The following is a 25,766-nucleotide window of genomic DNA, read 5'->3' as shown; positions in this document are numbered from 1 at the left end:
ATTTGAAAGGGGCATGTTCAAAATAATAGCAGTGTTGTGTTCAATTAGTGAGGTGATTGATTCTGTGAAGAAACAGGTGTCAGTTATGGCCCATATTTAAGGAAGGAAGGAAGCAAATGTTGTGCATGCTGGTTATAGTGCATTTCACACTGAAATACTCAGCAAAATGATTCGTTCCAGACATTGCTCTGAGGAACAGCAGACTTTGATTAAAAAGTTGATTGGAGATGGGAAAACATATAAAGAAGTGCAGAAAATTATAGGCTGCTCAGCCAAAATGATTTCAAATGCCTTGAAATGGCATCCGAAGCCTGAACGACGTGGGAAAAAACGGTCAACTACCATTCGAATGGATCGAAGAATAGCCAAAATGGCAAAGGCTCAACCAATGATCAGCTCCAGGAAAATCAAAGAAGACTTAAAGTTACCTGTGAGTACTGTTACCATCAGAAGAAGGCTATGTGAAGCAAAGCTATCAGCTAGAAGCCCCCGCAAAGTCCCACTGCTGAAAAAAAAGACATGCACTGAATAGGTTGAAATTTGCCAAAGGACACATTGACTGGCCAAAGGACAAATGGGGCAACATTCTGTGGACTGATGAGAGCTAAATTGTTCTTTTTGGGTCTAGGGGTCGCAGACAGATTGTCCGACGACCCCCATGCACTGAATTCAAGCCACAGTACACTGTGAAGACAGTAAAGCATGGTGGTGCAAAAATCATGTTATGGGGATGTTTCTCATACTGTGGTGTTGGGCCTATTTATCACATACCAGGGATCATGGATCAATTTCAATACATCAAAATACTTGAAGAGGTCATGTTGCTTTATGCTGAAGAGGAAATGCCTTTGAAATGGGTCTTTGAACAAGACAATGACCCAAAACACACCAGTAAGCGAGCAAAGTCTTGGTTCCAGATGAAGAAGATTGATGTTATGGAGTGGCCAGCCCAATCCCCAGACTTCAATCCCATAGAAAACTTGTGGGGTGACATCAAAAATGCTGTTTCTGAGGCAAAACCCAGTAATGCAGAGGAATTGTGGGATGTAGTTCAATCGTCCTGGGCTGGAATACCTGTTCACAGGTGCCAGAAGTTGGTCGACTCCATGCAACACAGATGTGAAGCAGTTCAGTTCAGAAATAATGGTTATGCAACTAAATATTAGTGCAGTGATTCAAAGTAAAGCTAACCCTTGAGACATTTTTCAGTTTATACAGTAAATGTATGAACAGCCTAATATTCCTTTTTCTTCACTTTCTGTAAAGGTATAACACAAACTTGATCAATTTTGGTCATGTTTTGATTTGGAATTGAATGTGCAGTGTTCCCAATGTATTGATATTATGGAACTAAAGCTAATCTAAGGATTTTGAGCATTATTCACTTTTTTTAAACACACTGCTATTATTCTGAACACAGCTGTATATGACACCTATTCAGCATTAACCGTCTATGGTGTAGCTATAGTATGATGTAGCTGATTTGCTCCTCCACAGAACTTGGTCAGCATGGGCTGCTTGTGTGTTATCAGACAAGTTTCTGATGTCTGTGGAGATCGTTGATTGTGACGACAACATTAAGGAAGTGGAAGAAAAGCCGTAACAAAGAAAGGAAGTAGCAAACCTGTCTCTCTATCAGTGAATAAGAGAACGTAAACACAGCAATTTCAGGGAGGCAGTCTCCAATAAAGGAATTAGACAAGGTGAAAAACAAGTTATCTACACATATACTACATATGCTCAAAGATATTGCCACTGAGATCATATTTTATTTCAAGAAATCATACTGGTACAATTGCAGCAGCAATGCCAGTGACAACTGATTTTTTTTGTGATATTTCACTCAAACACAGCATATTATGAGACTTCAGTTAGAGTCATTTCCCCATATTTATTTGCATCATTTGTATGTGACACATGTGGGCTCAGAAAATCAAACCAAAATCATATTTGATTTTTCAAGAAGTACAAAAACAGCCTAAGATCCAACTGTTGTTGCAGACTGACTGTTTGTTATCTCATACTGAGTTGTAGGATGAGTGTGTGAAAAACAAAAAACATTATGCTGATGTGAAATTGTGGTGCCTCTCACTCTGCACTTCCCACCAATACGTTTTCAATGTGGGCAGTTCTCCGACAGCTCTTTGGGCTTTATTTTGTTGAAGTTTGAGTTTCTTCTGAGTTTCTTTTCCACCCTAGTAGGCAGACATGTACCCAGCATCAGGTGTTCAGAGCAACATGAGAAGAGCTTAGCTTCAGTCACCAGAACGTTGTATCAATCAGTGACACAATGAAACAAAATCAACATAAATGTATTTTGAAATTCTTACTTTAACTCCGTGGAACCAAAGTTGATTATGATTAAATGACACATTTGGCAAACACGGCCCTTAGAAGCGGGAAGTAGAGGTGGAGAGGAGAAAAGGTTTACAGGGGTGGATGGTGGTCAGATAAAACAGCTCCACACGCGCTTCAAGGAAAGGTTAATGTCTCTCTCTCGATTTCTCCATCTCTCTCTCCCCTCGCTTTCCCAGCTGAGGTCTGTGTGACTTACAGCAGGTCCAGACTGCATTAGATTAAATCATAAATTACCCAGCCACCCCCATATCTGCATCCCCCCCCTCCCTATCTCACTCTTCCCTCTCCCGTCCTCTCCCCATCTCAATCTCGCTCTCCCTTTATTATCTTATATTCCATTCCCCATGTATTTCTCCTGCTTCCCCACTATTATTCCTCCCCAGCTCCAATCATTATCCCCCCACCCCCCACATTTCTTTTGCTCTCCCTGTACTCTACTATATGAATGCCTTCCTGTAAAGAGATCTACTACAGTAGGTTTGGACAGCAGGCCATGTAGTGTGATGTGGTGTTTGGTCTTATTGCGTTTCTGAGTGGGGGTGTTGTAGTGTGGTATAGGTCTTCATGCTAATAGGTTTTCTCAGTTTTCTATAAAAACATCGGGGTGGAGAGACCAAAGACCATAGTAAAAAATAATGGAAGTAGCAGCAGTAACGTTACACCATTGGTTTGTGGACTATAGTTTTGAAGCCTTGAGTTTGGCAATTTGGTCGTTTCCATCTTGGCTTTTTTAAACCGGTCATGACAATTTTTTGAACGAGAGGATGGAGCTGGGGAGGATGATGCTGCACTAAGCTAAAAGCTAACAGTGGAAAGTTGTCGATTTCAAACCCGTTGGAGCGAGTTTTACCGGCGAGTAAACGCCGACCTCCGGGGACTGTCGCCATTCATCAGCACGTACGGCAGAGCAAGACATTTTTAGGCGACGAAATGTTCCAACTAACTTTGATGAAGTGAAAACACAGTTAAAGCAACACCAAAGATTCTTTTGTACCTTAAAATAATGTTTCCAAACTTCTGCATTCACTTTGCGGCCCTCTATCGGCTATAACCGCACTATTCAAGTTTGTCAGATCGGGTGGCGGATCTGTAGTTCGAATGAGACATAAGAAACTAAAATACAGCGGTAATGGACAATTCCGCTTCCAACCTGTAGGGGGACCGAAGAGGAAAAGTGCTTTAATGTTGCTTTAAAGAGTGAAAGTTAAAGACAAAAACATGGACACCACCCAAAAACAAGTTCACAGCTATTTTAATGTACACATTGCAATGGATACACATTGCTAAGCCTCTGTCCTGATTAACAGGTCAGAGTGTAGCCACGCCCCTAAAGCATGACCTGCTTCATCATCAATTGTATTGCTGTATTGAAGAAGACTTGAAACTAGTGAGTGAGCCCATTAACTCATTATGAAAATGTTTACTGAGGTAATAAATCAAGCAATCAGTGAAGTTGCCCCCTGCTGGAAATTAGGTTTAAGGCACTTCTGCATTGGCTTCACTTTTCAGACCCGGAATCTCCGTCCATTTATTTTAACAGTCTATGGGTGAGACACAGATTAGAGATTCTTCCCCTAGGTTATACAGTTTGGGTGTATATGTACTCGCCTTCTTATCAAGCCAGTTTTAGCCTTTTAGTCAGTTTTAAGCCTTTTCCAAAACCAAAAACACAAGAGTAAAAGTGTAAGGAAAGCATTAATTCTAGTTCTACACTTAACTTGCACGACAGCTGGATTCTTGCAGCTTCTCAGATGGTTCTGTGTTAACAAACCATCTGGCGCGTCAGGTTATCTCTACACTACAATACAAGGACATGCTGTGTCTTTATTCCCTTTATTTCTTCTATAGATCATGAATTAGTGCTCGGGACATATAGCGTTAGCCTCACCATTTCATTAGGGGTGGCACGGTTCATGAAAAAACATCCGAACCGTTCGGTCCGCTTGTCTCAGTTCGGAGTGTGTGTGCGTCGCACGGTTCGACGCATGCGCAATGTAGCCTCATGCCTGTCAGGTGCCCGTATGTGACCTCAGACAGTGTGTTTCCCACGAAAGAAGAGGTGTGGACAAGTTACCAACAAAACGTACAGCGAAAGACCATGCAAAACATTTTAGACCGTCCTGCCAACCTGTATACATTTTAACTAGAGATGCACCGATTGACCGGTCGTTGTCCGGAATTGGCCGATTTTCACGTGACCAACCATGACCGGAGACCGGCAGGTCAGTCTGACATATGCCGATTTTATGCCGGTCAAATGCACTAGGGCGCCGCATGATAAACATTGTACAACATCAGCATCGCACGTGCACACGCACCGCCGCTCCATCAGCTGTTTATGAAATGTCATAAAGTCATAATTATACACGGCTCTGCAGAGCCGTTTGCTCTACTGATCTCAGGCGAACAGTCAGCCGCTCTCTCTCTCTCCTCTCTGAGGCTGAACAACTGGAACAGGAAAACCGTACTCACAGCTACCGGAGTTTATCGGAAAATAGCGCTGGGCACGGCACACTGACTTTGATGAATTTACTGTTTATCAGACCCCAGATGAGACAAGAAGCTAACGTTAGCAAACGCTGCGGTGACGGTCCCTGTCTCTGATGCCCCGCTGCAGGAGACTGTGTGTATTCCTCCGACACGCTGTATTAACGTTACTGTTTTAAAACACTTTCCAGGTTAGTGGGGATGCATACCGCTCGTGGGGCTGCTCAGTTCCCCCCGCGACTGACGTACACACACACGGTGGATGCAGGAAAACACGGAGATGAGATGTACACGATGACCTAAATTGAGGACAGCTATGCTCGTTATTGTAAGTGCAATGATAAGTTAAAGTCCAATAAGTACTTTATGTAACCGTATGAATGTGTGTCCCAGGCCAGGCCAGGATAGAAAATGAACTAACAATGTAAAGATCAACAAGCCACTGACAGTGACAGATATGTTCAAATTTGATTCATTCATAAATTATTATTTTTGTCTTAAATCCACCAGCCATTTTCATATCATACCAACATTTGCAGCATCCTGAGCCTTTTTGGTAAGGTTCCTAGGAAAGGTCAGCCTAGAGTAATTTTATTCTCCCCAAAACAAGTTTCCTTTTGATTTTTAAAGAACTATACAAAAGAAAATCACAACTTTTTTATGTTAAACGTATTCTGACTTATTCAAAAGACGGAGCTTTAAGAGTTCCTCTCTTTTTCTTTTAAAAGATACCATTTTTGTAAGAGCTACGCTGAAGTTGGCAGTTTGATAAATGCAAGTTATTTCAATTGATATTCTGTAATATTTCAATCTTTGTGTGCTAAAAAGGTACATAAGTTCCTGTAGATGGCAATACACATTCTCTTTTTTTTGCCAAATAAATGAAAAGCATGTTGAAATCATCAATGTCTTCCCTCTTGCTGTATCTACAGCTCACCTAGCTTTCCTCAGAGATGGTCCCAATAATGGGTCAAGTCAAGTCAAATTCAGTTTGTGCATGATTACATGATATAACTATTTTTTAATACTGTATCCTACATTGTGGACAATTAAGCTAAATATCATATGCTGAAGTATATTTCTGGAGTGTTAAAAAATAAAAATAACAAGAACCGTACAGAACCGAAAACCGTGACCCTAAAACCGTAATACGAACCGAACCGTGCCACCCCTACATTTCATGTAGTCATCCAAAGCATATTTAATACCACTTTCACAATATTAAAAACGTGTCAGCTGGAAAAATGAAGATCACGTGGAGACGGAATTTTCAACCAACTCATGAAGCTAACATTAGCTTAATTAACTAACTAACTAACTAGCTACAGCTGATAAAATGCTACAATTAAAAGGACAAATAGCCAGCAAATTTGATAGTCACCAGCTAGAAATGATAAACAGACCCATTGTTTGAAATATTACTAAGACTCTTAAATGGTAAATCCACCTGTTAGCGTGGTTTATGGAGAGTATTCTCTCCTATTGTATTGTATGCTGGTAGGACATTCAAAAATCACCCACAGGAATAAATTGGGGAAAAATCATTGGTAGGCAACAGGTAGACCTGTACCAACTATATCTGACCAGATTGGCACAGAAGGCAGACAAGGTCTGCATCGATACAACCCATCCACTGTCAGTGGAGTTCAAGCCGCTCCCTTCTGGTGGTAGATATAGATATCCAGAACCAACTGAGCAAAAAACTCATTCATTCCCATGGCAATAACCCAATTAAATAAGATGTGGGGAGGGGTATGACTGGAGGAGGAATATATGTGAAGTACTTTGCAGTAGTTTCATTTATTTATGATATTAGGCCTTTTAGGGAAGTGCAACATACTCTTTTTTACTATATTCTTATTTATTGATATGTGTATGTTATGTGTTATGATAAATAGTGCTGTAGATGTCTGGTTCATTGTTTGTGTCAATATGCCTGTACTGTACAACAAATTGCCTCTCGGGGACATTAGTTTTCTAAGTTTAAGTTGAAGAAATCTGCATACGAGTATGATTATTTATGCCAGTTTCTAATCAAAATTGTTAATTGTATCAAGAATCTTCTTATTTTTATTTAGTATTTTGGTAACTGCGGTCCCGCCCCCTAGCGCACACATTACTGTTACGTCCAAGAATGATGACAGACACCTATGTGTACGTTTCCACACATCAATGGTTACTGTTTATAGACCTACAGGCACAGAGGCACGTTTCAGGCTTAACAGATCGTTGGTGGGATAAGTAAAAGAAAAGAAAAAAAACAACATTCCCTCTATTCAACCCCCGCACACCTTGCTCCACCGCTCCGCTGGAGAAAAAAGGGGAATAAAATAGAGTGACCCTGCCACTAGCGGCTCTCTTTTTTCCCCCCACGGTTCTCTTCTTCCTCCCCCTTGCCGTGTGAAATCAAATTTCCATGTGGCTCCCGTATCTGTTGCACAGCAAGGTGATTTATCAGGGATGCAAAGAGCATGCAGAAACAATCTTTATTACATCCATTTCCTGCTTGTCAGCCGGGATCATGTTGGCTGTTCATTAAAGGCGCGGTGCAGGTGAGGAGAATGCATCCCGATGCCTTGATAGATTGTCTGCTCCCCTGTGGTGACAGCAGCTGGATGGATTGAACAGCAGGGGGCAAGGAGGGAGGGGAAAAAAGCGCTGACTCCGTCGCTCCCCCTGTCAGACACACTTTTACATAGCCGGCCAGTGTCATTTCTACCAAACAGTCCCACATCGCACGCACACTTCTGACACTCCTTGGACTTGAGCCAGGAGGCTGCCTTAATGCATGGATGCATGCACGCACACACACACACACACACACACACACCGTGAGCATGATGGAAAAATGCAGAGACACATGCATTGTAAAGATGAAGTTTATCTTATTACACAGTTACCAACCTTGGCGCCCTCTGTTGAAACGTCTATGAGGATAAAATACGTACAACAATAACTACAACCCTAACTTTTTGCCAAATTCAAGAAAAGATAACTTATTAAAATAAATATTAACTTTAACAACCAAAAAATTACACTCATACAGGTAATGTGTTGCTTGGCGACAAATTTGTTTAGCTACATGCCAATGACTTTGTTGCTTGCTGGTGAAAGCTAATCGTGATAATCATGCTCTTTGTTTAACTGCAGCCGGCTGTGTGTAACACTTTTTTTTAAATGCGCAGTTAATGATGGCCTGTTTTCTTTACACTGCATAGGAAAAATACAGTGTGCGCTCAGATATTAGAAGTCACTACACTATGTGGTTAACACATACAAGTGTGTATATACGTTTTTTCGGTATAAATCAATTAAAAGCAAAAGCTGTCCTTTTTACCTAAAAGTTGGATTGCTTCTTTTTTTAAATGCAGTAGTATGTTCGTGGTAAGTCACACAACACCAGCTGTTTAGAAATCACTGTAAAAAATATATGGTGGAGTGAATATTTTGGATGACTAATATTTTGAATACTGTGCCAATGGTAATGTTCGGCAAAGCCTTCAGATGATAGCATCCCCCAGGTGCAGACCATGTAGTGCATCATGACCCTGTGGATTATAATCACTACCCAAGAAAACCAACTCAACAAATGTACAGTACAGTTCTAAAAATTCAAATTTCATTATCCAAATGGACTTTCTAGAAATGCAAGGTTTCTGTAGGACACTGACACACTCAGTATCAATGTGACACACAGCATGGGCAGACTGTAGAGTAAACGCTTTTAATGCTGCATGGACACACCTCATTAAGTCAATCAGCTGAGAGCGTAGAATACGAAAAATACAGCTCTACCTCTTACTGCAGCTACGTAAGCCTTCATAATCAGCCATAAAATGTTTTATCACTGCTTCTACATCAACAGATAAATACATACAGTATGACAACACACTGTAAATACAGCTCTATATTGAGGCTCACATTATTCCCTCAGTGGACTGCTTTCAAGGTACAACTATAAAACCCCACCATCTTCACCGTACTGTAATTCCTAAGACATAAAAAGGTAATGTGTACATCTGCTACAGAGTGCAGTAAAGAGAAGACAGGATTGGCTGAAATTGATGTTTACCTGTGTATATATACTACATGCTATTGTGCCGCTCTGCAAAGAAGACAGCATATCTTAAAAAATACTATTTCCTTGCTCTTTGCAAATCAGTGTGACATTAAAGTGTCCTGCCTTTTAGGAATCTCTACTCACTGAGCTCACTGAATTATCTTTGACACTGCTCAGTCTTCTTTGTGTATATTCCCCCCTTTCTCTATTCATCTATCCAGCCATCCATCTCCCTTCCCCAGTCTAATTTGTGTCCTGCATCTCTCTCTGTGTACCAATGACATGTAATGACAATGATGTAAGCGCCAATCAATATTGGAGTGCTTTTGGGCCAGCGAGCCAGGAGGGGGACGGAGGCCAGTGTTGATAGCAGGGTGACAGGGACGCTGTGGGGCTGTCACGAGCTCAGGTGGGTGGAAGGTGGATGCCATTTCACTGATAAATCTATATCCCTAACCCACTAATGATTCTTAAATGCTGTTTATGTTGATGTACACTACAGTATATGTAGTCTGGATCAACGACAGTACATTTCTAGGATAATTGCCTCACATCCGGCAATGCCAGATGTCCCTCACCTTCCCTTCTCTGTGTGTTGCCGTTCTCAAACTCTGTTCGCTTCGGGAAACAACAACAAACTTTGAGCTTGCAAGCAATACGCTGAAAATGACTGGTTCTTTCAGGGAATGATTGTAAAGATTTACAAAGAATATGTTTACGGCATTTACCATGTAACTGAGACATTTTGGGACTACTTGGTGGGATTGCTATGGACGAAGTACACACAGTGACACACTGTTAAGGGCAAATTACGTTTAACCATGTATCCAGCATTTTAAATAGCTCACGTTACTGTATTGTGTCAACAGTTAACTTCATTTAATATTCAATGTGGCGTTTTCTTTTGCAGGGTGAACCACCAAAACAAGTTCCTTCCGGAGACTATTTTGGAGAGCCACCATCTGTTTCCTGAGTCTAGCGCCGCCCAAGACAATTGTGATTGGTTTAAAGAATTGCAAACAACCCAGTTTTTTTTTGTCCCATTCTGGGATGTATGTGTGGTAAAGCAAGGTCTCACTCCACAGTGCTGTGGCAAAAGATCTGGCAATGTGAGACTACGCTATGCATAACAGTCGATACGAAAAGGGTCCTAATGCTTTAATCAAAGCATGCGTAGAACAAGTTCTAAAAATGTGCGTAGGAACTACCCATGTGAACAAGAAAGTTGCAATTCATCAAACGTGCATAGGCAGACATTTACATAATGAACAATGATAAATATCACCTGTTCCATGTTAATCTGCTTGTGCACGTACAGGCTCTATAACATACAGAAACATATGGTCAACTTCATCTTTCACATCTCTTTGAAAGTCCTAGAAGTCTTAAAGTAGAGTTACTTGTTCTAGACAAAAGTAGCAACTGAGAGAGATGAAGATGTGAAATATCACAGACAATGAGGTGAAGATACTGTAGCATCCCAGCAGCAGGCATGCAGGAAAGCGTCCCAGCATGTCGTTGCTGTTCATTTTCTTAATTTATCGTTTGGTTTATAAAACATGACAAAACAGCGATAAAGGCCCATCACAATATCTTGGTAGGCTTTCACATCAGGGACCTGGTGCCAGATCTGAGTAATTTGACCCCAAAGTCCACTTGAAAAGGTGGTCTTGAGTACGGTTCACGTGTAGTACTTGGGTACGGTTCGTATCAGGCAAACAAAAAACATGCATCAAGCGCGCAATTGGACTGCTATTTAAATGCGACTAGCAGTCGGCGGGTAGAGTTGCAAAGGCATTTCTCAAAGCCACCAGTCTCATTTGCATGTCACATAGATGATGATGGAACAACATTACTACTAATGTGAAAGCTGAGCGGTGGGGGATGGTACGAATCAATCATACCGAATTTAAAGACGCCCTGAGAACCCAATTTGGCATCAAATTCTTTGTTTTGTCCGACCAACAGTCGAAAGACATTACATTTAGTATAATGTAAGACCAAGAAAAGCAACTGATTCTCACATCTGAGAACCTGCAACTATTACATTTATGACACTAATCCCTAAAAAATGACTTAAACAATCAATTATCACAGTAGTTGCAGATTCATTATCTGTTGATCAACTTATTGAATATTCTGCTAATTATTGCAAATAATGCAATGAAGATCTGCTTCATTTGTTGTTCTATAGTTAGACTGTCCGTGATACAGAGTAAACTGGTCAGGGTCTCCGACTGTGTGCACAGATGAGTTACAGCCCTTTGCTACCTTACAAATATACTAACTGTATAATGTCAAACTTTCTCTCTACTAATGTGTCTAATGGGTCATAGCTGAGAACGCTAGATTACCACAACACTAAATGACATCCTGCTAAAGCCAAACGGTTTCATTTGACAGTTCCACAACTGAAATTACGAATTAGCTTCTATTTTGCTTTTAAATTGTTGCACTTTGTTTTTAAAAGTGCAGCAACAGCATAACAGAAAACATACGTGACTACTAATGTTAGTAACGGATCCTCTGGTTCTCCTACAGAAGCAGGTGCTCAGTGAGGCACCACTTAAAGACCAAGATGAAATAGATATGGTAATTGTGTGATTGTGCTCTAAATCAAATTTTCTAAATACAAAACGTAAATGCACATGTATAGAATCTATCGATCACTTACAGGGTTGACAGCTGGTTTGTGTGTTTGTAAATTAGAAAAGGAGTTTAGCCATGATTACACCTGTGTACCACTATTGGTCTGTTGGTGCACATGGTCAGAAATGGTTCTTAAATGCACACACATTCTAAAACACAAGAAGAAATGGATAAATCGGATTTTAAGCATAGAAATAAGCGTACGCAAGTTTTATGCACATAATTGCGCATATGCACGTTGGTAAATGAGGCCCCTAATTTTATTGAGCTGTGTTTTGTAAGAATCATGCTTCATGAAGTACAGTAATAAAATGAAATCTAATGCAAATTCGATCTAATGGTGAAACTGTGAGACAATAGTCTGAAAGAGGAGAGTCAGAAGGAAACCCAAACACAGGCATACAAATAGAAGGTGGCATGGTGAATGTGATTCAACGCTTGTAGAGGACCAACATCAGATGCCAATTACATTACCTCTAAAAACAGAGGGATTGGATTGAAGGGTGGACATAGAGAAGGAGGAGGGAGGAGGGGCAGGGGGCGCTTTCGCTCAAAGAAAAATAATTTATTTCATTGTGATATTAAAATCAATAGGCATCGATTGAAGGGTTGCTAAAGGTGAGCGTGTACATGATCCTTTCAGCTGTGAGAGGCAGACTGTCCGAGAGGAAGGCAGGGAGGGAGAGACGGAGAAACAGAGGGAAGGAAAAAAAAAGAAGGGTGGCTAGAGGAAGAAGTCACCTCCTAGTTAACAAAGAGGTAACAGGGAAAAAAGAAGAGGAAAGACCAAGAAAATGAGAGAAAGGAAAAGACGGAGAGAGAAAGAGAAGGAGTGAGGGAGCTCTTGCCCTGTGGAATCAATACAGAGAGGTGGACCAGAGTACAATAGCCTCAGAGGAGAAGAGATTCAGTGGTGCAAGTCTAATACTCTCTGTTCCACACACACACAGACACACAGACACACACACACACACACACACACACACTCTCTCTGCATCCTTTTTACTCTTGCCTGACATTTCCCTCTATATCCTTCCTCTATTTAATTTCTCTCTTTTTTTTTCTCTCTCGCTTGCTCATTCTGTATCCACCCTCCACCTCTCGCCACCACTACCCACAAACACACGCACACACGCGCGCACACACACACACACACATACACACACACACACACACACAGGAGCTGCATGTATGCAGAGGGATGCACAGCAAAGAGAAGGCCTTCTGTCCACAGCAGTCGGCCATAAAAGCAGCATCTTTCATCAGAAACAGACAGTCAAGTAAGAATCAATCAACACACATCCAGGCAGATAGACATGCATAGATGCAAGGGGAGAAAAGAAAAGAAAAACACCCACACTAATATGCCATTTCTTAGAATAATGACAATTTTATAGTACATTTTCTCCGAGTCCACTTTCTCACACACGTACAGCAGAGTCAGAGCCACTTGGATGCAAAAAAGTGTCACATGAACACTTTAACACACACACACACACACACACACACACACACACACACACACACATACAAAACAGCATACTCCAACACTACTCCAGCTCTATCAGCACTTGAGACTAGTGTGGCTTCAATTAGTTCTTGATGAATGAGCCCATAAGATGGCACTCTCTCATTTCCCTTGTTGCCAGATATCCCAGCAATCAGAGAGAAATGAATTCTCATTGTGGCGTGACTGAGACGAAGATGACGGTGGTGGAGGCGGAGGGGGGGGAGGCGCACTAACATAAATCATTCACCCTCTCTACTGAGGGCCAGAGTTCAGCTTCTTCACACCAAATTTGACAAGTCTTTGCAAATCTGAAATCTTTTTGGATAGCGAACACCAAAGCCAGTCGCAAACTCTTGCAGAAAATTGGGCTATACAATTTCCTAAGAAAGAAGCATTTTCCAGATATTTTAGATGTCTGCTCCGGGCCTTATTGTATTAAGCAGAAAGGTGTATGGTTAAAATGAAACTACCAGCTAATATAGAACCAGAAAGAACCCAAGCATGAGTCCTGTTACAAACTAATATTTTGTGTTTGTAAACATTCCAAAATGTATGCCACAATGTTCTTATTTTGGCTAGAAAATCCACATCTATATAATCAATCAACTGTATTTAATAAGCATTATGTACCCAAGTACTATCGCTATTTAATATAATCCAATCAGTCTGTGTGGCAGTGAAGGTTAGACTCACCATCATCAATGATGCTGACCACTACTCCATTCCCAGTGATGTTGTTGCTCCAAACTGGCATCACGTTCAGGTCAAAGCCACTGGAGATGTACTCGCCCTGTGCAAACTAAACACACACACACACACACACACACACACACACACACACACACACACACACACAACCTTGTTATCACAAATTAAAAGGACCACAGCAATGAGATGTTTATTGTTAAACATACAGTAACCTAAAATGCATCTCTCACTAGCAGTAAGTGGAAGACCACTACCTGCAAAGCCAGCAGCAACACTAACACAGCTGCCAAAGCATTTTCATTAGACATCCTTTTTTTTTGTTATTATTTTTTTTATTTGCACCCATTTCACCCAGTTGTCTGCTTACCACCTGACCGGCTAAATTCATCCTCTCTGCATTACGCTGTTACTTAGTGTTGCATCATCATCCCCCCCAAATTATTGATAATGGAATCAGATTTTAAAAAACACACACACCTACAGTAGTATTACAGTGACATTTGTGTGCTTAAATGCTGAGTTTGCAACGGCGTTACATTACGTTACATTACATAACTTCACGCTGTGTTGCGTTATTGCACTGTGCCACCTCTGCATAAGTACAAACTAAGCTGCGCCAATCGAAAGGGAATATTGACCTGTTGTAAATGATTCTGCTTTCTGCAGTTGGAAATGGTAGAAATATGTTTTCTTCCAAATGATCGAATGTGTCGATAAAAGAAGCAATGCCAATAATATGGCAAAGCACCTGTTTGACTACTGGAACATCAAACATTTACATTTATTCAGCCTCATCTTCTTTATCTACTACAGTTGTCCTATCTTGCATGTTCATTGCAGGGAACATTACAAAGTGCCATAGCCATAAGACGCAGTGTTCAGTAGGAAAACATTGGGCAGAAACACAACTGTTGCTGCCAGAGAAAGAATTTACTTATGACAAATGGCTTTGTTTCACTTCAGTTTTTAATCTATTCAAAACAACTCATAAGAAGACTGTTAAAGTATCAAAAAAGTACAATAAGCGGTGTCAGTATCCAGTATTGGTGGTATCAATACAATCCTGCTGATACTCATTTCCATTTCCAGTGAGCTATTGTCCACTCATGTTGCTCTCTTGTGGTCTACATACTGTATTTGAATATAATTTCTGCAGAATCTGTGCATGGGTGGATATATTTATTCTAAGTTTAACTCGTGTTTATGTGAGAGAATGTGTGCACATTATTGCCTATGAGTGCATGCACTTAGACACAGTATGTGTTCAGAGTGCCCATAGACAGACAGACACACACAGACAGACACACAGACACACACACACACACACACACACACACACACACACACACACACACACACTCCCCTGGTGAGCTGTTCTTTCCCTATTGTGCACTCCCTTCCTCTCCATCTTCATCATGATAACAACAAGAGAGTTGAAGCCTCTAGAAACAATCATATTGAATATCATATGGTGTGTGTGGATGTCTATGTATGTGGGCAGCTGAGTTTGTTCACTGCCTTTGTGTGTGTGTGTGTGTGTGTGTGTGTGTGTGTGTGTGTGTGTGTGTGTGTGTGTGTGTGTGTGTGTGTGTGTGTGTTTGGGAGGTTGCATCTAGAAAGCAGTGCTGCTTTGTAGTCTGTGAGAATAAAGCAGATGAATGGAGGCAGCTACCAAGCTAACGTCCACCAGAGCACGAGGACTGGCCCTGGGGAGTGTGCACACATACACACAGTATACACAGAGGGTACACAGGCACACATATGAGCAAAAAAACAAGCGCACACACCTTTGTGAACTTGGATTTAAGCCCACAGTGAGGCATCTTGAACGATGACTCACTCACTCACACATACACACACAGTCATGAAGTGAAAGCCAACAGCACGAGCTTCACACTTACACACACAATGACACGTAAGCGTGCACAGAATCATAATCATCCTCTGAAGCACTGGAACACAACCAATCCTATCAGTCTAGCATATATACATGCGTGCACACACACACACACACACACACACACACACACACACACACACGCTCAAACGAATATAAATACTGTACATGAATACGGAATTGTGAAAAAGCTCATGCAACACGAGCACAAAACACATTTTAACCATTTATTTATGTCCACATAGATAAACTTTCTCTAAGCAGAAGACACACATGCAACAATAAAACAATCTGTTTTCTCTGCCTTTATCTTAGCTACCCCTCAACTGTAGCATACAAACACTCTCTTCCTCTCTCTCTCTCTCTCTCACACACACACACACACACACACACACACACACACACGTACATCATCGGCAAGCACGCCCAGGATGCTGTATGGATTTTAGCAGATTTGAACAAGCTCCTCTGGACTCAGTCTAAGCAAGGATACAATAGAGTCCACTTGCCTTCGGACGTGTGTGTGTGTGTGTGTGTGTGTGTGTGTGTGTACGTGTGTGTGTGTACTGCTCACCCATGATGTACACACCAGCTTTTAGTAAACATACAAATAAAGCACGCTAACACACACACACGCACACGCACACACACACATCTGGTCCTGGCAGGCTACCAACCCTGAGCAGATTACTGACCCTCAATCAATATCCACGTCCACCAGAGGCTGATTAAACACAACAGAACGAGAGCAGAGGAGGAGGAGGAGAGAGAGCGAGAGAGAGAGAGAGAGAGAGAGAGAGAGAGAGAGAGAGAGGGATTGAGTTAATGATGATTATGTTATATGGTTTAGTTTAAGTAATCAAGCTATGTAATTATGTTAGCTATATATTTCATAACCCGTTTGGTGTATTTTAAAAATGTTCATGCGGCATACTGTGTTCTAGGGCTGTGACGGTATGGATTCGTGTCACAGCGTCGTGACTGCGATATGGTGGTTAACCGCAACCGCCTGTTACAAGAGTAGCGTAAGTTAGAGCGAGAATGGCAGGTGGGTTGAGTGCATAGACTGTATATAGAATGGACCAACAGATCCCGTTGCTCTGGACGGAGACCAGTGAAGGCCGTTAGAAGCACTTTTCCGGTGAGTGCTGAGCGTTACTGCGCAGCCTCCAACTGAGAGAGACGACGTAAATGTGACGTGAGCAACCTGTCTGAAAGTTGGAAGTCTTCTGGTAGCTGTGCCAAGAGAAATCTCAATCATTCTCAATCTTGCAGAGACGGAGAGCGTAGGTATATGTAAGGAGATAACATAGGCACAGGCTAATTACTGCTAACTAAAATGCTAGTTAACATTAGTAATTACACTTAAACAGCTAATGTGAGACGAAACTGCCTGCGAGCTTCTCCTGTACTATACGGTAATTCCTCTACTATGCGACAGTAAGTCTCGTGGTTATGACCCAATCGTTAGCCTATTTTTATAAAAACGTCTGCTACGGAGCCATAACGTGAGATACAAGGTAATGGAGCCTTTTATACATTGTCGTGTTTCTTTAGAAATAAACAATGGACAAATAGAGTCTTTAAACTCTTCAGATGTAAAGTTATTCTCTGTCAAAGTGACGTCAAAATGAATGGCAGTCAATGGAATGCTAACGGGAGGTGATGGCTCTGTAGCATTAAAATGACGCCATAGGAGGTTCGCGGTCCGAGGAGAAGCTTACCCCCTTGGTTGAGTGAGTGGCGTCAGTGCCTGTGTGGTCGCGCAAGGAGAGTGAGCGCTGAGAGTGGCGTATGGGAGGAAAAGCGAAACAACAAGCTTCTCAAGACACGGTGGCTTCATATGTTTTCATTACTGGCGGTAAAGTGAAGGGCGTTAACCCCGAAAAAGCATTGGCTTTAAATAAAACAACCAAAATTCAATGGGAGTAATCAATACTCTTACCTGCGAAGAACATGGATGCATAGATGTATATGTTGTATGGGTTCCATACAACGTACATGCATGCATCCAAGTTATTTTGAGGCAATTTGGTTGTTAAGAAACCCATATTTCTGATTATAAAAAAAACGTTGAAAACGGGTCAAATTTGACCCGAGGACAACACAAGGGTTAAGCTATAAGCACAAGGAAAGTCCGCTAGCTGCTAAGCTAATGTACTTGGGTGTAAAGTGCAATGATAAAACACTGCAGCGCTGTGCTGTCCACCTTAGCTGAGAGAACGGAGAAATGTCCTTCCCTTCCCTACCGTGTATTAAACGTTACCTGTACATATCACTAGTACTCAAGCCTAGAAATAATTCCTAATAATCAGACACACAAAAGAAATCCCCACATATTTAATGGACCGTCCAATTTTTTATTCTCCATAATCTCTTAAATACAGGATAGAAGACAGCCAATGATGATAACTAAACAATGACTATTGTGTTCATTATATTTCAAATCACAAGACATGTACACTCCTGTAACTTTCACCGGCAAAAAAATTTAATTTTATAAATAAATAAAAAATGCGGTGATGACGGTGATGGTGTCACGTCACCGCCGGTATTGCAGTGATGCAGATATCGCCACAGCCTGTGTTTCATAAACAAGCTTGTCAATAAGAATTATAACATTTAAGAGCAAAGACTATTCACAGCTCAATCTCCTATAGAAAAGCGGTGTCAGATTTTTCTTTCACTTCAGCTTCATTTCCCACCCATCTCTCCTCCTCCCTTCCTGCATTTATGTCTCTCCCACTCTCCGCCCCCATCCTGACTCTCACTCCACCATTTTGCCCCGAGAGCTGAGGTGTCAGTCAATCTTTTGCCGGTTGCCGTGGTGAATCTTTAACTCCGCCCCTCCTCTTCATGGCTCTGTCAGATTACACCCTCGCATGTCAGTCAAGAACATCAGCTGTTTCGATTGGCTGAGCCCTGTTGCCCTGCTATGTGATTCTGTGTGTGTGTGTGCGTGCGTGCGTGCGTGCGTGCGTGCGTGCGTGCGTGCGTGCGTGCGTGCGTGCGTGCGTGCGTGCGTGCGTGCGTTTATATGTTGGGATGCTTGGCAATACCATACCAGAAATCTATTATAACTACAGGTTACATACAATTATGCTGTTATGACTGTAACCTGGCATTGTGAGAATTATTGAAGTTTACAAAGCTTTTGTGTGAACCGGACACAGTGGTCAAATTATGTAACAAATCATGTAAATACAAACATATTTAAAGAAACAAAAATAAAATAGTTCTGTAGTTGTCTACATGCTTCAAATAAGCAATAAGAAAGACTAGACACTAAGACACTATTGTATAAAGATGGACAGGGGTTGATCGTAAAGCACTCTTATTAGTAGGGCTGGGTATCAAACTTCAATACTTTGTTGGTACCGACTGAAATGTGTCCAGGAGAGAACCCAAAGCTGTTAAGGACCAAAAGCTGGAACGAAATGAATGCTTAACTACATAAATAAACACCTATCACAAACTACCATTGTTTTTATAAGGATATGTTTGTTTATTACCAACTGTGACCAAGAGATGTACTGAGGAGGACATTTTATGTTTGAAAAATAAACTTGTTAGTGCTCTCTATTGGACAAACAATGTAATGGTTGGATTTGTTTTTAATTATCTTAAATTATCTAATTTGTTGTACTATAATTTCTTGCTATTTATTGTCCGACATATGCACCAATATGGATATATCTGCAATAAGCTAATATCAGCCGATATATTGGCCAGGGGGGTTTATTGGTGTAGTTCTATTTCTCGTGCTTTGGTATTGGTGCCAAAATTAAGGTAGCATAACAACGCTGGTTTAGAACTACCTGTATATCAAACGATGCCCAGTCTTACGCATTAATTTGATGAATTTGAACAGAATAAGCCTACAAATTACATCCAAAAAATGAGTAATTCTCTCTTATTCAAAGACGGTAATGAGAAAGATATCACTCAGAAAATTGGTAGAGACTGCACAGAAAAGACAAATAATGAAGGAGGGAACAGTACATCTGCCGAACCACTTTGACTTAATTCAAGTGCATTTGTGCATAAAGAGTATGGGTATTACAAAAATAGGAAGTTAAAACACACACACACACACACACACACACACACATTTTGTGCTAGTGCTTTACAGTAACAAATATGACATTTTCATATCCAAACATACTGGTTGTGTGCTGCTGTTGTTCTGCACAAACACATATTGGTCAAACCATGTGAATGAAATTGTGCTGAAGGGATGAGCTTGTCTTGTTGCAGCACAGTTTGTGTCAGTGTTGCTGCGAGCCTAATCAATCCCCGACATCTGTCTCAGTTCAACATCGACAACCCCCTTCACCTCCTCTCCCCCTCTCTTTCCTTCTCCCTAATCTGCCTACCTCCCTCTATCCTCTGTCTCTCTCTCCAGTCACACATGAAAGGCTGCCTGACTTATGCCTGTCAGAGGAACATCCTTCACCATGAGGACAAGAGCTGAGAGGAGAGAGAGAGGAGGTGCAATGAAAACACACACACACACACACACACACACACACACACACACACACACACACACACACACACACACACAAACATACACACAATTACACCCACCAGTTCCCACTGCATGGGCCAGAGCGGGTCATTGAAGGTGAGGGACTGGTCACTCTCATTCTCCTCAGGCTGCCTGTCAGTTGCAGACTCTCTCCTCTGGGAACCTGCAAGCACATAGACCCATCATGTGTGGAATGTGTGTGCACGTGTTTGTGTGTGTAGTTTTTTTTTTTTTTTTTTCTGGTTTTGAACTCTGACTTCAGGAAGTCCCTGCTCTCCATCCAATGGTGAAAGGCCTCCCAGATTCCCCTTCTCTCCAGTGAGGTGGAATACTGCCAGAAGATTACCATATCATTAGCATATTATTAGCATCTCATTACTGCGGCACAGCTTGGCTCGCTGTCTGTCGCAAGCTCTCTCTCTCTCTCTCTCTCTCTCTCTCTCTCTCTCTCTCTCTCTCTCTCTCTCGCTCTCTCTCTCTCTCTCTCTGCACAGCACTCCATCTCACTGCCATTCACTCTCTCCCTCCCTCACACACGATGGATATGAATCAGTTTGTTTCATAATATACTGTATGTACAGTATTGCCAAATTAATTAATATCACACTAGTTAATGGGAAGTTAATTAAATGACTGCAATAAAACATTGCACACAAACATGCATGAATATATTTCAAGCATTATTATTAATTAGGGGTATAACATGTACATGTATTGATCCTGAACCATTTGACTCGGCAACTTTCCGGGGTTCAGCACTCCCTCTGAACCAAGTAATTACTGACACATTAGCCTACTACACTTTAATTAGGTCTAGGTCTTAGCATACACAAGTAAGAACATAAATTCTAAAATTAGTCCCCAGATGTATAACTCATACACAGAGTGCTGTCAGCATAGCCAATGCAAACGAGTAACCTGTGGAGGAGCAGTCTCCGATTGTATTTAGAGCCAATGTTTGGGAGTACTATAGTTTACAGTAAGGTACAGAGACATGGGAAAAATGGCGGTGGAGTAGACAAAAACTATGTGCCAATGTTGTTTAACCAAACTTAGGTATATCTTTGGAAACACAAATAATCAAACGTGCTTAACCATTTGCAATGGCATCATCTGAGTCAATATATTACGGTGCTACAGTGCTACTGTAATGTCGAAGTCTTCACTGGTCCAAAATGTTGGACCAGATCTGAATTAGACCTATAGGAAACATATCTGAACCCGATAAGGAATTTCATTTTTTAAAAGACACCCAATCCGAAAGGGAACCCGAGCACCGGAACAGCATGATGCGCTTTTAGTTAACAATCAGCCGCAGTTGAAAGGAGCAGCAATATAGGAATAATGTCCTATGAGTGAATGTAAAGTCATAGAAACTACTTCCAAAAACAATTTGTCTATATACACTACAAATTAGAGATGTCGCAGGGAGGGCTGTCCCTTGTCTCCACTGTTGTTTACACTGGCAATTAAGTCACTTGCCATGATAATTCGTAATAATAACAACTTCAAAGGCATAAGGATAGGAGATAGGGAACACCGTATAGCCCTGTATGCTGACGATGCAATTTTGTTCTGCTCAACAGACTTTACCTGCTTTACTTGACCTAACAGACTACTTTGGCACCTTTGCAGGATACAAAATAAATTACTCCAAATCTGAAATATTATTTATGGATGAAAAGGAGAGACTAAATCCTCCAATTCATACTCCTTTTATGGTCTCACTCAATGGTTTCACCTACTTAGGGGTCAAGACCCCCCCTACTACTGACAAAGTAATAACAAATAACTTCAATACATTGTTAGATAAGGTTACGCAGCTTATAAATATCTTATAAATATCGAATAAATATCTTAAAAATGTCAATTTTACCTACATTTTTGTATCTTTTCCAATCCATCCCACTTGCCCCCCCACTTTCACTCTTTCATACACTTAAAAAGCTTTTTTCAAATTTTATATGGAACAACAAGCGTCCCAGGCTCAGACTCTCCCTGTTGTATCTACCATATGATAGAGAAGGTACTATATATACTATATACTACCAAATCTTGAGTGGTACTACTGGGCAGCTCAAATCAGAGCAGGGATGTTTTATTTTGAGAGGAACCACCCTCCAGCTTGGGTTTCAGTAGAATCACACTTAATTACCATCCCTTTAATTATTTATATATACTCTGCTAACAAGCTGAAACTAATTAAAAATACTGCAAACCCTTTTCCCAAAAATACTTTAATGGTTTGGCATAATTGTCTGGCACACCTGGGGAAACTCCTAAATTAACTGAATTCTCCCCGATTTTTGGTAATGATGACTTCCAACCTGGTAGAGCAGACGCAGGCTTTAAAATCTGGGCATCTCAAGGTGTAGCTAAGGTAGCTGACCTCTATATGGAAAACTTAATTCTTATGTCATTTGAAGAACTTAAATTGAAATATGGGATTCCCTCAAAACATTTTTTTAATTATCTGCAACTAAGAACCCTACGGTACCGTCTATTTGCTGGATGGTTTCAAGGTAACGCTCGGTAGCTAACATTAGCAGATAAGCCCGTTATTGTTAGTAGTGGTCATAGTGACTGAAAGTGTGATGTGGGATGCTAAAAAGAAACTACATGCTGTTTTCAGGTAATGTTACTTTTTGACGTTCAACACCCCCCTGCTGCTGAAAAAAATTCTAGAGGAAACACAGAGAACCCTCCTCCCCATAGCCAAAGACAGGCCTTCGCTAGATAATATGTAAAGTGAAAATATCCCTTTTAAAGTACATTTAGAACAGATTCAAAAATGTGCAATTAATTTGCCATTAATCGCAATTAAATATTTTAATCGATTGACAGCCCTAAATTGTGACGTTCATTTTTTTATTATGAAGAATTACGACAAATGAGTCACCATTCAATGATTACGGGTTTTTTCTTTTACCATTATACCCATAGTACTAATACTGGTCTTACTAACTGTATCAAGTGCTTCAAGAGAGTTTAGAATCCCTTAATGAGGCTCTTCCACACTGCCAAGAAACAGTTTGGCATGAAAATCTTAATATTTGAGATTTAATACTGGCACACAATGTTGAATATTGGCAGCTTCAATCCAAAAATACTAGTAAGAAGTATAAGACTTCAAAAGTTCAAATCGGTCAAAATGTACAAGTGCTATTTTTTTTTCTCCCTCTACTGTATGTGAATATGCATACAACTCTGCACTGTTCATCCACCACGTCCTTGCTCTTTCATTTTTCTCTCTCTTCACCTCGCCTTCATATTATCTATCAGAGCAGAGGCTGAGCGACGCTGTGAGGATGGTAATACACAGAGAGAGAGAGAGAGAGAGAGAGGCAGCACCGCAGCAGGACGTGAGCCAGTACATTATTGTACAAACACACCCACCACTTCCCATTACACACAGATGATAACAGATAATGCACAATCATACACGTATGGCTGGGCTTCAAGGTATACACATGCACAATGTAAATATTAAACAGACATAAAACGGCTGCAGTTGTTCTACTGGTTTCATCAGAGAGGTTCATTGTCACAAAGGCCAAAAACATTCAGAAAAGCATATGTGACAAACATATCTAGGCTATTCGGACATACATACATACATTTACATAACATTGTATGCATATAAAAACTGTATGTTTAAATACACCTGAGTCATTTCTGTAACTCTAGATGCTAGATGCTTTCTGACACAATTCTAACATTAAACTTAATATGAAAGCCACTTTTGATATTGAGGATGTAGACTTTAGAGAGGTTAAACATTGTTGTCTTAAAAATAAAAAAATTTAATTGTTAATCACAAAAAAAAGAAAGGATAAACATGCCCGTACTTGAAGTGAATTTAGCGTGTGATGGAAAATAATTTATTGTTTTAACATGTGGCAGCTATTGAAGGAAACATGATGTTTTGACACAAAAACAGGCATGTGCAATATTGTCTTTATAACTCTTTTAGCAAAATGTGATCAAAGCCCTTCTTACTGTACTCCTGACAGAAATGTGATCATCGACACAATTACAATGGCACACGTTGGCACATTACCTGAGGATCTGTGACTTGTCAGTAAGTATACAACTTCATATATAGGTAAAATATACAACTGGACATTTTCTTTATAAACATTGGGAGGGACTCAGTTGGAAAACCATCATGTCATTGTATTTCACCGATGCTGATGTCAACTGAACTTTTTGTAGAAATAGAACTGAATCACTAATTTGTCAATTTTACAGTTTAAACTTTACCTCAAGATTTTGTTCAGACTTTAGCTGTCATTTTCAACATATCATATCATACCCATCATCTGCTATATTTGTCACAATATATTTTAAATGTTGAGACCCCCCAAACAATTTTTTGTTACAAAACTATTTTTTGTAACACTTATGTTTACTCTTTTCCTTCACAAATCCACTCTCTAAAGTCACATTAAAACAAAGCGTGCATACACAATATGTCATTTAATACGGGTTGATTGTACTTCTGTTTGCACTGTTTAACAGTTCGGTTAATATATGATATAAAATATGAGATTTGTTTTTGATTAATGAAGTTTAAGGTGGAAACGATATTTAGAAACAGGTGTGGAGTTGTTTGATCATGTTGCCAGGCCATTGTCAATCAAATTGGATGAAGCTACACCCACACAGTCCAGTAAAGCAAATAAGCCAAGTTAAGTGTAACAGACATTTGGAACACACCGTAAGCGCGTGTAAGTATTGCGTAGCATAGATATGTGCCTGGCCATGCATCTCTCTCTCTCTCTCTCTCTCTCTCTCTCTCTCTCTCTCTCTCTCTCTCTCTCTCTCTCTGAATTCAGTAGAAACATACATATAAACAGCAACAAGTAAATACATCAGATAAAATAATATAAGTAAACAGGATAATTATTATATAATTGCAGATAATAAACAAATTCTGTGCATGTCCCTCAAAGTTACAGTGAAACAATAAAATAAAAAAGAATAGAATAAAAAAAGAATAGAATAATATGTACATATTTTGCCTTATATTGTGGCAGGAGAAGACATATTTAGCAGCTAGCCATGCCGTGTTTTTATCTTCCCCTAATAAAAAAAAAAGCTTTTTGTCCTCAGTGTAGGTAGTGAAGCCTGGTATGTGTTTTTTTAAATTTTTGGAAATATCTGGTTCTTAAGTCTTCATATTTGGGACATGTACATAAGAAACTTAATTCTGTTTCGATGTCCTGGTGGCAGTGTGTACAGACACACTTCTCTTGTGGTTAAAAATAGTTTTTCTTTGGGAAATTTTTGTTTTGAGATATTCAGCCAATTGGATATCTCTGTTCTCTGGGATTGATAACAGAGGAGGTTGTGTTGTATTTTATTTTCATTTTGCCATTGTTCTGTTCATTCGTCTTTTAATTTAGTTTCAAATCTTTTGATTGAAGACTGAGGATTGTGTCTGTGGCGGCTCTGAGGCTCAGTGTACCTGTCTCTCTCTCTACCTGTCTGTCTACTACTGACTGTGGTGTTTAGCTCTGTGTACCTGTCTCTCTCTCTACCTGTCTGTCTGTCTACTACTGAC

General features: G+C 40.5%; 1 protein-coding gene and 1 long non-coding RNA gene across 2 annotated transcripts in view; one reads left to right on the top strand and one right to left on the bottom strand.

Moving 5' to 3' along the window:
- The window catches only part of LOC116066554 (proprotein convertase subtilisin/kexin type 4-like), a 238,799-nt gene that overhangs the window by 159,585 nt on the left and 53,448 nt on the right, over positions 1 to 25,766 (bottom strand). The window contains 2 exon segments of the mRNA XM_031322680.2: positions 13,758 to 13,863; positions 20,260 to 20,363. Of these exon segments, the coding sequence (XP_031178540.1) occupies positions 13,758 to 13,863; positions 20,260 to 20,363 (210 nt within the window).
- LOC116066561 lies at positions 991 to 17,708 on the top strand. Its single transcript, XR_004108989.1, has 3 exons — positions 991 to 1,004; positions 13,505 to 13,511; positions 17,599 to 17,708. It is a non-coding gene; the product is annotated as an uncharacterized LOC116066561 (long non-coding RNA).

This window comes from Sander lucioperca, chromosome 10 (assembly GCF_008315115.2).
Source record: "Sander lucioperca isolate FBNREF2018 chromosome 10, SLUC_FBN_1.2, whole genome shotgun sequence".
Lineage (NCBI taxonomy): Eukaryota > Metazoa > Chordata > Actinopteri > Perciformes > Percidae > Sander > Sander lucioperca.
This window is presented reverse-complemented; position numbering and strand designations above follow the sequence as displayed.